At 31.5% G+C, this 11,978-nt stretch overlaps 3 protein-coding genes across 4 annotated transcripts in view; 2 read left to right on the top strand and 1 right to left on the bottom strand.

Annotated features, from left to right (window-relative positions):
- LOC104733279 (putative F-box protein At4g21240) lies at positions 4,268-5,658 on the top strand. The gene has a single exon (XM_010452869.2). It carries the CDS (start codon positions 4,268-4,270, stop codon positions 5,582-5,584), a length of 1,317 nt encoding a protein of 438 aa, XP_010451171.1. The 3' UTR covers positions 5,585-5,658.
- Positions 7,368-8,924, top strand: LOC104730758 (probable calcium-binding protein CML21). 2 transcript variants are annotated; one of them, XM_010449962.2, is made up of 5 exons: positions 7,368-7,484; positions 7,673-7,957; positions 8,049-8,251; positions 8,335-8,503; positions 8,593-8,924. In XM_010449962.2, exons 2-5 carry the CDS (start codon positions 7,759-7,761, stop codon positions 8,718-8,720), a joined length of 699 nt encoding a protein of 232 aa, XP_010448264.1. In that variant the 5' UTR covers positions 7,368-7,484; positions 7,673-7,758; the 3' UTR covers positions 8,721-8,924. The 2 variants fall into 2 exon arrangements, with proteins under 2 accessions (XP_010448264.1, XP_010448265.1); XM_010449963.2 differs by having other exon boundaries at positions 7,369-7,484; positions 7,650-7,957.
- LOC104730759 (KH domain-containing protein At4g26480) overlaps positions 8,787-11,978 on the bottom strand; it is a 4,067-nt gene continuing 875 nt past the window's right edge. The window contains exons 2-7 of the mRNA XM_010449964.2: positions 11,261-11,346; positions 10,499-10,638; positions 9,908-10,021; positions 9,713-9,829; positions 9,489-9,632; positions 8,787-9,392 (exon numbers count right to left, since the gene is read on the bottom strand). Coding sequence (XP_010448266.1) covers positions 9,246-9,392; positions 9,489-9,632; positions 9,713-9,829; positions 9,908-10,021; positions 10,499-10,638; positions 11,261-11,346 — 748 coding nt within the window. The 3' untranslated portion in view covers positions 8,787-9,245. The remainder of the gene's footprint in view (positions 9,393-9,488; positions 9,633-9,712; positions 9,830-9,907; positions 10,022-10,498; positions 10,639-11,260; positions 11,347-11,978) is intronic.

Here is an 11,978-nt window from a genome sequence, read left to right as displayed (position 1 = left end):
CGAAAGTTTAATCTTATTTTGCTAAAATTATTTTAAACAATTAAAAATATATCTATAAATTAATAATTATTAATTTACACTATAAAATAATAATTATTAATTTATAGATAAATTAATATAACTATAAATTAATAAAATGTCTTGGTCCCAATATTATTAATTTATAGAGGTTTTACTGTATATCAAACTATGTATAATCTATGTTTTAGTAAAATTAGAAATATGTTATTAATCCATTTATATCTACACTAGTAATTAAGCTTTTATGTATTGCTTTTGTACTCTTGCTTGCGGATTATATTAGGATATGACAGAATATGTCCAATATTAGTTAATAAATTAGTTACTTACCTATAGCAATTTATGTTTTGATAACGAGAAAAAGAGTACAAAGGCGAAACCTCTCATCGAGCAATACATAAACGTAGCAAACAAAAAGAGGACGCGGATCTTCGAAGCAAGCCGTGTTTCACCGAAGTTATAGTTGTGTCGGCGACTCGCGTTTGAAACAGTGATTATCTAACAAAATATAAAGTACTTTAAAATATGAAACAATGTGTGTTTTAATTTGTCTGCGATATGTTTAATTTGTCTACGATTTGGTATTTTGGTTTGACAATATTATATGACAAAAAATAGAATATAATACTTTGAATGAAACCCTTGACTTTCTACTTTCATATTCTAGTCATATAACTTCCTTGACGTGGGTGACTCAGGGATGCGCATAGCCAGTTTCAATATGGGGGCAATTCACACGACTGATGACAAAACGGCGGAATACATCATGGCGACAATGCAAAAGGCTTACTATGAATTAGGGAAAAGAATAAATTTCAACCCGTACTATTTCAAAAGTGTAAATTTCTACCAAGATAACAAAACCGTGTATTTTTCAACCTAAACTCTCACTTAATTCAAATTTACTACCTAGACTTCGAATCGTTACCTGTATTCCTACATTGATTCAAACAGCGTTAGTCAACATTAAATGTTTTGATCAATTTGACACGTAAGCGATGATGTGTCAAGGTTGTTAGGCTCGAAACCTTAAAACGACGTCGTTTGGAATGATAGGCTACCCCATCCCTTCCAAACGGACACGCATGAAACAATCTTCCCGGATTTTTAGCAGTTGTCGATGTTTTCATTACAACAGGTGTTCCACAATGGTGACATCTCTTAGGGAGGCCTCTTCTTCGATAATCCATTTGAGTTTGTCGAAATCCCTAATTGAGGAACAGAGACACGAGCTCAGTAAATAAAGAGGAAGAAGATGAATGTATGAAACCTTAAATCGAATTTTCCCCCAAATAGATTCGAAGATTAAAAACGACGTTGTTCTGTTAAAGGACATGCCACATCAGTATCAAACTTGCCATCGTGTCATAAGACTCAATCAAATTTAACGGTTGACTAACGCTGTTTGAGTCAATGTAGGAATATGGGTAACGACTCGAAGTTTAGGTAGTAAATTTGAATTAAGTGAGGGTTTAGTTTGAAAAACACACGGTTCTGTTGTCTGGATAGAAATTTACACTTTTGAAATAGTACAGGTTGAAATTCACCCTTTTCCCGGTAAAAGCATGCTCAAGTTTTTCCAAGAACGTCCTCTACCTCTTCTCAGCATTCATGATCACATCTTCCCGATGAACCATCTGCATCTAGCAGTGAATTCCAAGGGGTTAAAAATGCTCACTAAGGTATATATATATATATATTCCATTTAACACAAGCCAAATAATTTATTTATATATATATATATATAACTTATTATATAAAGTATGATTTTAAAAATTACTAATTCATAAAATCGTGATATGTGTCAAAATCTTATTATGTTAGATTATTAAAATAATAAGATTATTGAAATAATAATAAAATCTTATTATTATGTTGTAAAATTTACTAATTCATAAGATCGCGACATTTGTCAAAATCTTATTATATGTTGTATATTATTAAGATAATAATAAAATTTTATTATTATGTTGTAGATTATACAAATTTGTGATTCTAAAGACAAAAGAATCATCTAAACAAAAAAAAAATCCATACAGTTAATTTAACAATAAAGATACACATAGATTTTTAAAGAAAATCCTAAAAATTCTACAATAACTAAACTTATACAAAAATAATCATATGTTATATTGAATTTCTTGACCTAATCTTAAAAGAAAAAGAATTTAAATATAAAGATATGTATAATGTCGTATCTTTGTCTTATATAAAAAAAAATACCATAATACTTTGAATGAAACCCTTGACATTCTACTTTCATATTCTAGCCAATTGGCCATCATATCGTAATTAGTGTGTTTGTTGTTTTCGCTGTTTAGTGATTTCTTGGAATAAATTACTCTTATCTACCTTACACACCCACCAAAATTATATATTTCCTTTCTGACCCCTTAATTAACTTTTTTTTTGTCAAACCCCTCTTAATTAACATGTTCACAAATCAATCATCAATTTGATTATACACGTCAAATACCTAATGTTAAAAGAACTATTTGAGTATATATATAGGACACTAAACTATTGGATGTTTAACTAAATGGTCTCGTCAGAGTTTTGAGGTTTCAACTGAAAATGAAAGCATCAGACCAAAGGAACAGACCGAAGTGATTGGTAACGGCAGATAATTCAGTAGAGTTATTTTATTTTCCTACTCTTTTTGTTTCTAACATATGGAACAAAAGAAAGTAAAAAAAAAAGAAAAAGAAAAAAAAAAGAGAACGGATGATAATTCTGAGTTAATAAGACAAATGATCACACCACTCCCACTAATATTGATGTTTAAAGAAGAACAAACGGACAAAGTGGTGACGGTCAAATGACTAAATTATATAAGATATAATTTATGTGATTGTTTTATTTTTTTTGACAATATGTGGTTGTCTGTAACCGTACATGTACTTGTACACGATTAAAATCTAGTGATTAAAATCAACCCGTGCTCAGCACTTTTAGTGACAGAAAATTTCTCAATGATTTTCTAATCCTTTTTTGAGAACTTTCTTAAATTTCATAACATTCTCATTCTTCACCCCTGCTTGGATTTTATTACCCTGTAAAAAGAAGTATAATCGGAAATCACTTTTAATCCGCAGAAGAGTGATTAAGTTTTGAGATTTTGTTACATATATATGGTTAATTAAATATTCTTTAGAGATTTGATGAGTTTCGAATATCTTTTTTAAGAGAATCTTAAATTGAAATTTAATTAATGGTTACAACTCATATAACTAACCTATCAAATATCAAATAATTCATTATATAATCCATATTATATAGTCTACAAAAAAGTTTTGTACTTCCGTTTTATTATACAGGGGATTCTAAGAACAATGAATGAAGTATCACTCTCCTCTTTGTTTTCCCCTTCTTATGTTTAGAAATGGGACTTTTCATTTAAGTATTGGTTCTAAGATTCGTTACTATCTCTATAATTTTAATCAAACAATTTAATTTTAAATATGGTGGCCGATTTGATAAATTTTTAAATTAAATAAACATAAACAACTTGGATAGAAATAGAGAAGCATCAAAATATAGATATTTATAATTTAAATTAAAGTATATTATAAAAAAGATAAGTAAATTAATTAAGAATATATATATATATATATATATATATATCCAGTGGTTAATTATCTAATAGATAAACAAAAAATTCCTTATGCTCATAGAGGGAATTGTTTAATTTAATATATATATAATAATAATAATAATTTTAATAATAATATAAGAGATCTTTTAATATTAGTGTTATCCTATATACTTAAAATTAATGTATGGATTTATATATTTATATATAGTGTCACAAATTGAATTTTCATTTATAAAGAAAGATCTTTGGTATGATATTCTTGTGAAAAGTTAATATGATTAACAAATTAAATAAATCCCAGAAGAAACACTATATATATTATATTAAATCAGATCTTTAATTACTCCATGTGTTCCTATAAGAGGATGCCATATAGCCATATATTTGAGTTCAAATCTAACATTATTATGCAATAGTTTCTCTAATTAAATGTTTTAAGATAAAAAATCTAACCTATATGCTTTAAATTAATTCAAACAGATATCAACATGTATATGATGATGAACTTACATATCCAAACAACGTTATATGATAAACATGAACCTACATATCAACATAATATATATACACTGTTAAATGAAAGATACAAAAGACAAAGTAATAAAAATTAAAAAGACCTCATAATTTAAAGAGTTTTCAAAATTAAGAGCCATGGCAAAAGGAGATGAGAACCTAAAAGTAATCCATAGAATCAAGAACTCTTCATCAGCTTATTTTCATGGCGACGACAAATACGATAATACTGAAAAAAATTCAGATCATGAATATATTCCCATTGATCTAACGAGGGAGATACTTATGAGACTGCCTGCAAAATCTATCTTGAGGTTTCGTTGTGTATCAAAGCTATGGTTGTCTATCACCACCGAACAAGATTTCATCAATTCGTTCACGGTACGACAATCATCAATTCCTTCCCAAAGTCTTCTTCTCAACTTCACCAGTTATGATAATGAGAGGAAGCACGTCTTCTGCATGCTGCCATTTCATGAGAAGTCCACAAGTTATTCTGATGTGCACAATTTTCATATCATTCCCCCTGGAAAAGATTATCAAAGCTGCAGTAGCACTTCTGTCAATGGCTTGATCACTTTCGGAAACAAGACAGAAATTGTAATTTGGAATCCCACCATGAAAGAACATATAACCTTGCTTAAACCTAAAAACCCTATGGAGAATTATAAGATAATAGGTTGCCGTTTAGGATACGATCCTATGGAGAATATATATAAACTACTATTGATGGCCTATTATCCCTGTGCTTATAAATTAAAGGAAGAATATCAAAACCCTCAAATTCTTACATTAGGATCTCAAGAATCATGGAGGGTGATAAAAAATAGCCCTGATCATCAGGCTAGTAGTGATTATTATTGCATCAAAGGAGTTGTGTATTATAGAGCAAATATATCTTTTGAAGAAGACCGAGACGATCATAGTGTTATCCCTTCGTTTCCCAAAGCAATCCTGGTTATGAAATTGAAAGAGATCATTATGAGTTTTGATGTGAGGTCCGAACAGTTCAAATCAATCCAAATACCTGGTCGTGCGCCCCGACATGAATCAAATCTTCACGAATGTTTAATGAGTTACCAAGGAAAATTAGCATGGGTTTGCAGTTATTCAAATATTATCAAAATATGGGTTTGGCAGGATGCTGAAAAACAAGAATGGTCAGAAAATGAATTTGTTATACCTATGCCTATAAGAGATTTGGTTGGGAGGACTTGGTCGTTAAATGGTGCCACTAGTGCTGGTGAGTTTATCTATGTAGCAAAATCAGGAAAATTGTTTAAAGATATTTCTGTTTTTATTTATGATCCGGTGAGAGAGACGATCAGAAATGTCAAAGGACTTGACTATGAGAAATTTAGGCGTTGTTATGGATCTAGCAACGAAAGAATGTATTTTCTCACATCTTATCCGGATCACATCGAGAGTCTCATATCTCCAAAAACTCTCGTGTGATTATGTCTTTCATGTGTTTTAGGTTTTTGTTGTATTCCTTTTGGAAAAACAAAAACAAAAATCTAATCTGAGAGTTTTTTTTATAGTTTATATTTCATAGTTCTGTCTTTCCCACCATTGACAATTTAATCATAACTACTACTATTGATTTTTTACATTGCAAGTAGTTATATATCTCTTCTATTGAACCAACGAAACAATCATTTCTTTTGAAATTTGCTTTCGAAATAGTTAAGAAAACATATACCATTATATATCTAATGGTTAGCTGAACAGAAATAAATTCCTCATTTATTTTGAGATGTTATTAATTAACACATCAATAAAACAAAATTTTCCACTTTAATTTGTACGTAGGAAAATAAAAATTTAGCTTTTTCTGCAATAAATTAATTTAAACATATGTAAACATGAACCTACATATACATATATGTATATATATGTATATATATATATATATTTATATAGTTGTAAATATATAGATATATATATATATAGTTGTAAAATCAGAGATAGAAAATTAGGAGACATGGAGAAAAGAGAAGAGAATACAAAAGAAATTCATAGACACACAAACATAATCTTCATCAATCATCAACGTCTTTTCATGGCGACTAATTTCATAATCAAAGTCAAGATTAGTGGTAACTAATTTTCATTATTCCTATTTATATGACTTTTTTTTAGACTATATGATATATACATGGATTATTAGTTGGTTATGGAAATAAGACATTAATAATTTAAATGTACTTAATTGTATCATTTATATAATTTAGCTTTATGGCGGGTTCGCTTGATAATCAAGATCGAGATTTAAGTGTATTAAAAGAGCTGTTATTGGAGAGATAATTTCTAAATCTATATGGAATTGTAAATTATAAAAATCAAAACACATGGATTTTGAAATAACATGTTTTATCCTTGGATTTGAATCCTTCTATTTTACACTTTCAAATCCAATTAAAACATAATGTGAATTTTGAAATCCAAAAACAAATTATTAAATGGATAACATGAAATTTTAACAAGTATTTGTAAATCATAAAACCAATAACACATAATTTTGATAAGTATTTTAAAATCAATAATTGAATAACACATGATTTTTATTTAGATTTTCAAATCCATTAAAATTATAGAACCAATAATACCACTTAAAGGAATTAACTACTGATCTAATTGTCTAATTTAAAGAATAATACCACTTAAGGAATAAAATATATAATCAAATTTTATAATATAAACAATTTTTGTACAAGTCTTACAAAATCTTCATAATTAAACAATATAGAATCTTATTTATTATTTTTAAGATTCACATTATACGCTCTTACCATTTTAATAAATATCATATCTTAAAGTTATTATTTGTAATATCACAATTTAAAGTTATATGTACAACATTTTGCATATCTTATTACATATTTCATTATTATTTACCAATTGAAATGTAATTAGTTATATAGTAAAATGAGTTATAAACTTATAATTTTTATAACAAAAGACAGGTTAAATGTAAAATATCAAGATGATATTGTTTAATATTAAAAAATAATGAAAAATTTATTTTAATATATAAAAATATTTAATATTATGTATAAAATAAAATTGAATCCGTGGGTAATAATCTAGTTGTTAAACTAAAACAATAATAGTCAGATGGAGAAAAGTCAGACGAAGATGGAGAGTTTGTGTTAAAATAATAAGATGAATGACATATGCGCAGTTACGTGGAAGCTTCAGCGTTCTTCACGCCATTTATTACAAAAGCTTCTTCTTCTCAAATCTGAAACATCAAATAAATATTGTTTTGTTTATCCTGGCTAAAAATCATTTGACACATTAAACAGATCTGTGATTGTGTTTTGATCTCGTGACAAACAAGAAACTAACACAGGTTCTTCTCTTCTCCCCCTTCTTTTTTTCCTTTCGTCTTGATTCTTGTGTGACATTAATTGTCTGATTGTGAAACTTGTCCTTTATCTATTATGTCTCGATTTAGTTTTTATTTGTTCCCGTCATTTATTGAATCTAGATCTCGTTTTAATAATCTTGGAATCAGACAGCGTTTGTGTTTTTGGACAGACAAAACGTTAAGCTGCCTTGTCTTACAAGAAACTAGATTTTTGTTTGGAGGGTGAATCTACGATCCGAACTCGAAGCACAGAGACATGGGAGGTGTAGTGACGAAATCTGAATCTCTGGAAAAAGAATGGGTACCAGAGACAAAGTTAGAGGCTAAGATCATAGAAGCCGTGCAACGCAGGGCAACGAAAGGCACCACAATGAAATCTTTCAACAGTATTGTCCTCAAATTCCCAAAGATCGATGTTGGTCTTCGAAACTGCAAAGCTATTTTCCAAGAGTTCGGTGAGTGCAAACACCGGCAGATTTTATAGATCGCTGCTTTTTTTTTGTCTTTCATGAGCTGATGGTTGTTTACTTGGTTGGTTTGGGGTAGATGAGGATTCCAACGGGTCTATCGATCACACGGAGCTAAAGAATTGTATCAGGAAGCTAGAGATCTCGTTCGAGGAAGATGAGATAAATGATTTGTTCAAGGCTTGTGATATTAACGAGGATATGGGGATTACATTCACAGAATTCATTGTTCTTCTCTGTCTCGTCTATCTTCTTAAGGACGATTCATCCACTCTCCAAAAGGTATGCTCAGTTTGATATCTGGTTTAGATTGATCGGTTTATCAGTTGTTCGTGGTTTCTGAGAGTTTTCGGTATGATGAATAGAAATGGACGATGGGAATGCCAAAGCTGGAACCAACATTTGAGACACTTGTGGACACATTTGTGTTCCTGGACGACAACAAGGACGGATATGTTAGCCGCGATGAGATGGTCCGAGCCATTGATGAATCTGGAGAACGATCATCTGGGCGTATTGCAATGAAGAGATTTGGTCTAGATCTATATATAAAATTCCTCTGCTTCTCAAGCTTTCTCCTTCCTTCAACCAAGTTATATTAATATTGATTCTTATGTCTGCAGAGGAAATGGACTGGGACAAGAATGGAATGGTGAACTTCAAAGAGTTTTTGTTTGCATTTACGCAGTGGGTTGGGATAGATGAGAATGAAGAAGAAGAAGATGACGAAGACAACAAAGAGAAGGCTTGAATTTGATGAGTTTCTAACTCTATATACGTGTTTTGTGTTTGCAGAATGTAGTAAGCAAGTAACAAAAGATATAAGTTGATGTTTATGTAATACAAACAGAATAATTCATTACCAAAACACAAACCATGATGTTTTACCCAAAAACTGGCTTTTAACTAACAAAACTTATTAGTAGTCTCCAACTAAACCAAATAAAGAAAAGAACAAGCAAGCCAAAAATAATCTCGGACAGAGACAGCGACAGAGACAAAAGACTCATGCCTTTGTATTGCCCCTAGTTCTGTCGTCTGAACCCTCTCCGGGACACGAAAAATAAGATAGACACAGATTCATATACGACGGTGTTTTTTTTTGTTTTTTTATTCCAGAGATTAGAGACGGTACCGGTAGCCCGAGGAAGTGGAGGATGGGATGGAGACAGAATCTCCAAAGCCTTCTTGTTTTGAAGGAAGCGGTTACGGTGTGCATATATACCTTCTTCGAAAGGTGAGAGACGCAAGCAAAAACATGAATTCAGGTGTGCTTTTAGCCCCTTGTCTTGGCTCTCTTCATGCCGAGGCTATTGTAAGGGGAGATGGAACCAGACATTGGAGAGCCTTCTTCTCGAAGACTTCCGTTAAGAAGAGCCAATTCACGTAGCTGTTGTTTCTTGTAGAAATCATGAGTTTCCTCCTAAATCAATAACATAAAACAAGTATATAATTATTATATATAGATAACTACTATGTGTCTCTCTGGTTTAAGATCTTTGAAGAGCTATGAACTAACCACGGGAGTAAGTAGATCGTCAAGTATTTCACGGGCTTGCATGAGACGTGCATCCACAATTTCAATGGGTAATTCTGCCTCGACTAAGATGTGGAGTGGTTCATTGAGGTGTTCATACCCTGGCTTCCCTCTCATCATTTCCTCCTGCAACAACAACGCTAAAGAATTGAAGATACAGTTGGAATCAAGGGTATTTTATCTGAACATATGAAAAATGTAATAACCTTAATCGGATCTTTAATGCTGCCTCTGCCCCTTATCAGAACACGGCAATCAGTACTCGCTTCCACTCGTTTGAGGGAGTTTCCTCTAGGACCCAAGAGGCGACCAACAAAATTGTACTGCAAATTATCAACTTTATAGTTTATACTTTGGCAAAGATAGTTTAGGCTCTCAGCAAGGAAGGTAAAGATTCATACGTTTGGGTATTTGTCGACTGGAATATCCACCCTGATTGTTCGCTTGACGATGAGACCGGACGAGCTACCAGGAGAGTTTAGCCAATTTGGTGCTGGAGATGATGAAACAGATCTCTGCAAATCAATAGATAAACCAACAACCTGTTAAAAGCCATGTCAACCTTAACGCATAAGAACCTGTTACAGACATATGACTGTAGGATCAAAACCAAGAAGAAGATGATGAAATAAATCTTATCAAATACTTCATCCACGGAATAATGGGCAATGTATTGCATTGTCGCAACCTGAAAACTGCTTATCCTAATTCATAATTCATAGAATAATTTGTAAAGATTAGAGCATGTTATATCCAATCCTTCACAGCTGCACCTATAAATATAATATCTAGTTACTGCACTGACCCAAAGTCAAAATCATTGCACAACATTACTGATATACAGTGTTAGCCCTGGCTACCTGTCATTATGAACTAGGATTAACCGTAAGTCAAAGCAAGTTATGTCAGTATGACTTAAAGTCAAGAAAAGCTTCTACAGCAATAGTATGAATTAGATGAAAAAGAGTTATGTTAATGGTTAGTAGTCATACTTCTGATGGAAATTGTGAGGGCCATCCGTTCATGTCAGCTCTTGCATTCTGAAATATCCCTCCAGAAGCCAGAGGGCTAGGGTGGTCAAACCTACTCTGACTTAAAGCATTCTCCAACAGCGTGGTTACACGCAAAATTTCTGTTCCAAAAAATGTCAATTTTCAAGAGTAAGACGCACCAGTTAGAATTAGTCAACAAATCCATCACCAACAATGATAGTGGAATGGAGAGACATCATAGTCTCAACTAAGTTAGTGAATATTAACGTTCACACTCTAGTTAAAATAGATTGTAACAGACTGCAAACAAGGATTATACACTAACTTTTGCTATGATCTCTACGAAGGTCACAACTGTGATCTTTTCAATATCAGAAAGGTTTTTTATGCAGGGATTCCTATGAGACACAACTCAAGAGTAAGAATTCCAAGAAATTGGATTTCAAGTAAAATTAACATCAGTGAAAAGTCATTTCTAAACTCTACTAGAACCACAATTCAACTGCAATACTCCACACTATCATTGAATGTTCTAGTTAATAGTAAGGTAAGTAAGACTAAATGTCTTATTGGATAGTAAGATATCTTACTTACAGGGTTGTACAATTACTCTGTCATATGTTTTTTTATTGCTAACATCTAACTAAATGAAATGCTAAGCAAAAGTACGAAGATAGTAGTTCTGAAACAAGAAACGAAAATTACAAAAGATGTTATGAAGAAGGAAAGAAACTCTTGTTATGATAACAGTACGGCGCTCACCTTGGTTCATAAGCCGGCAAAGATGTGGAAGCACGGGCAAAAATGGAGTAAGCTTGTGACGTTCTGCAAGTAACTCAGAAAGATACCTGCCAACAGACAAATTGTAAATGATCCAAAATTAGTATGACCTTGAGCATACAAGAATACAAGAAGTTCCACTCATTTTCACTTAGCAATCACGTTTGATAAAGCGTATGTAAGAAAATGACAGATCTTAATATGTACATCCTTGCTCCAAACATCAGCATATATAAGCAGAGTGGCGTATTTATAGCTTCATGAAGTCAACCATCACAAAACGAACACAACAGATGATTCTATAAGATATTGAAGCACTAACAATCCATTACCCAATCAATAAAAGACAAACTAGGTTCATAGATTCAGATAAAATGTTTTCAAATTATAAGCATAAGACTTTTTATAGAATCTAGACTATCCAGTACACACTTGAAGTAGTTTGAGCTAAACAAAAGAGCTTAATTTGCAGTGTGGTGGGTAGGTAGCAACTCAACAACACGTATTTGAAAATCGAAGGGAGCATCAGAAATAGAAAGCATAGATCTCCGTACGAGAAACAAGAACCAGAAATGAAACAAAAAGACGATACCAAAAACGAAAACAAAAAAAAGTTTCGAGATTTGCGATAAAAATTAAAACTTTAAGATCCAAATCAGTAGAACAGAGATTAAACAAAAAAAAAAAAAAAAAAAAAAAA

Source organism: Camelina sativa, chromosome 12, assembly GCF_000633955.1.
Source record: "Camelina sativa cultivar DH55 chromosome 12, Cs, whole genome shotgun sequence".
NCBI lineage: Eukaryota > Viridiplantae > Streptophyta > Magnoliopsida > Brassicales > Brassicaceae > Camelina > Camelina sativa.
This window is presented reverse-complemented; position numbering and strand designations above follow the sequence as displayed.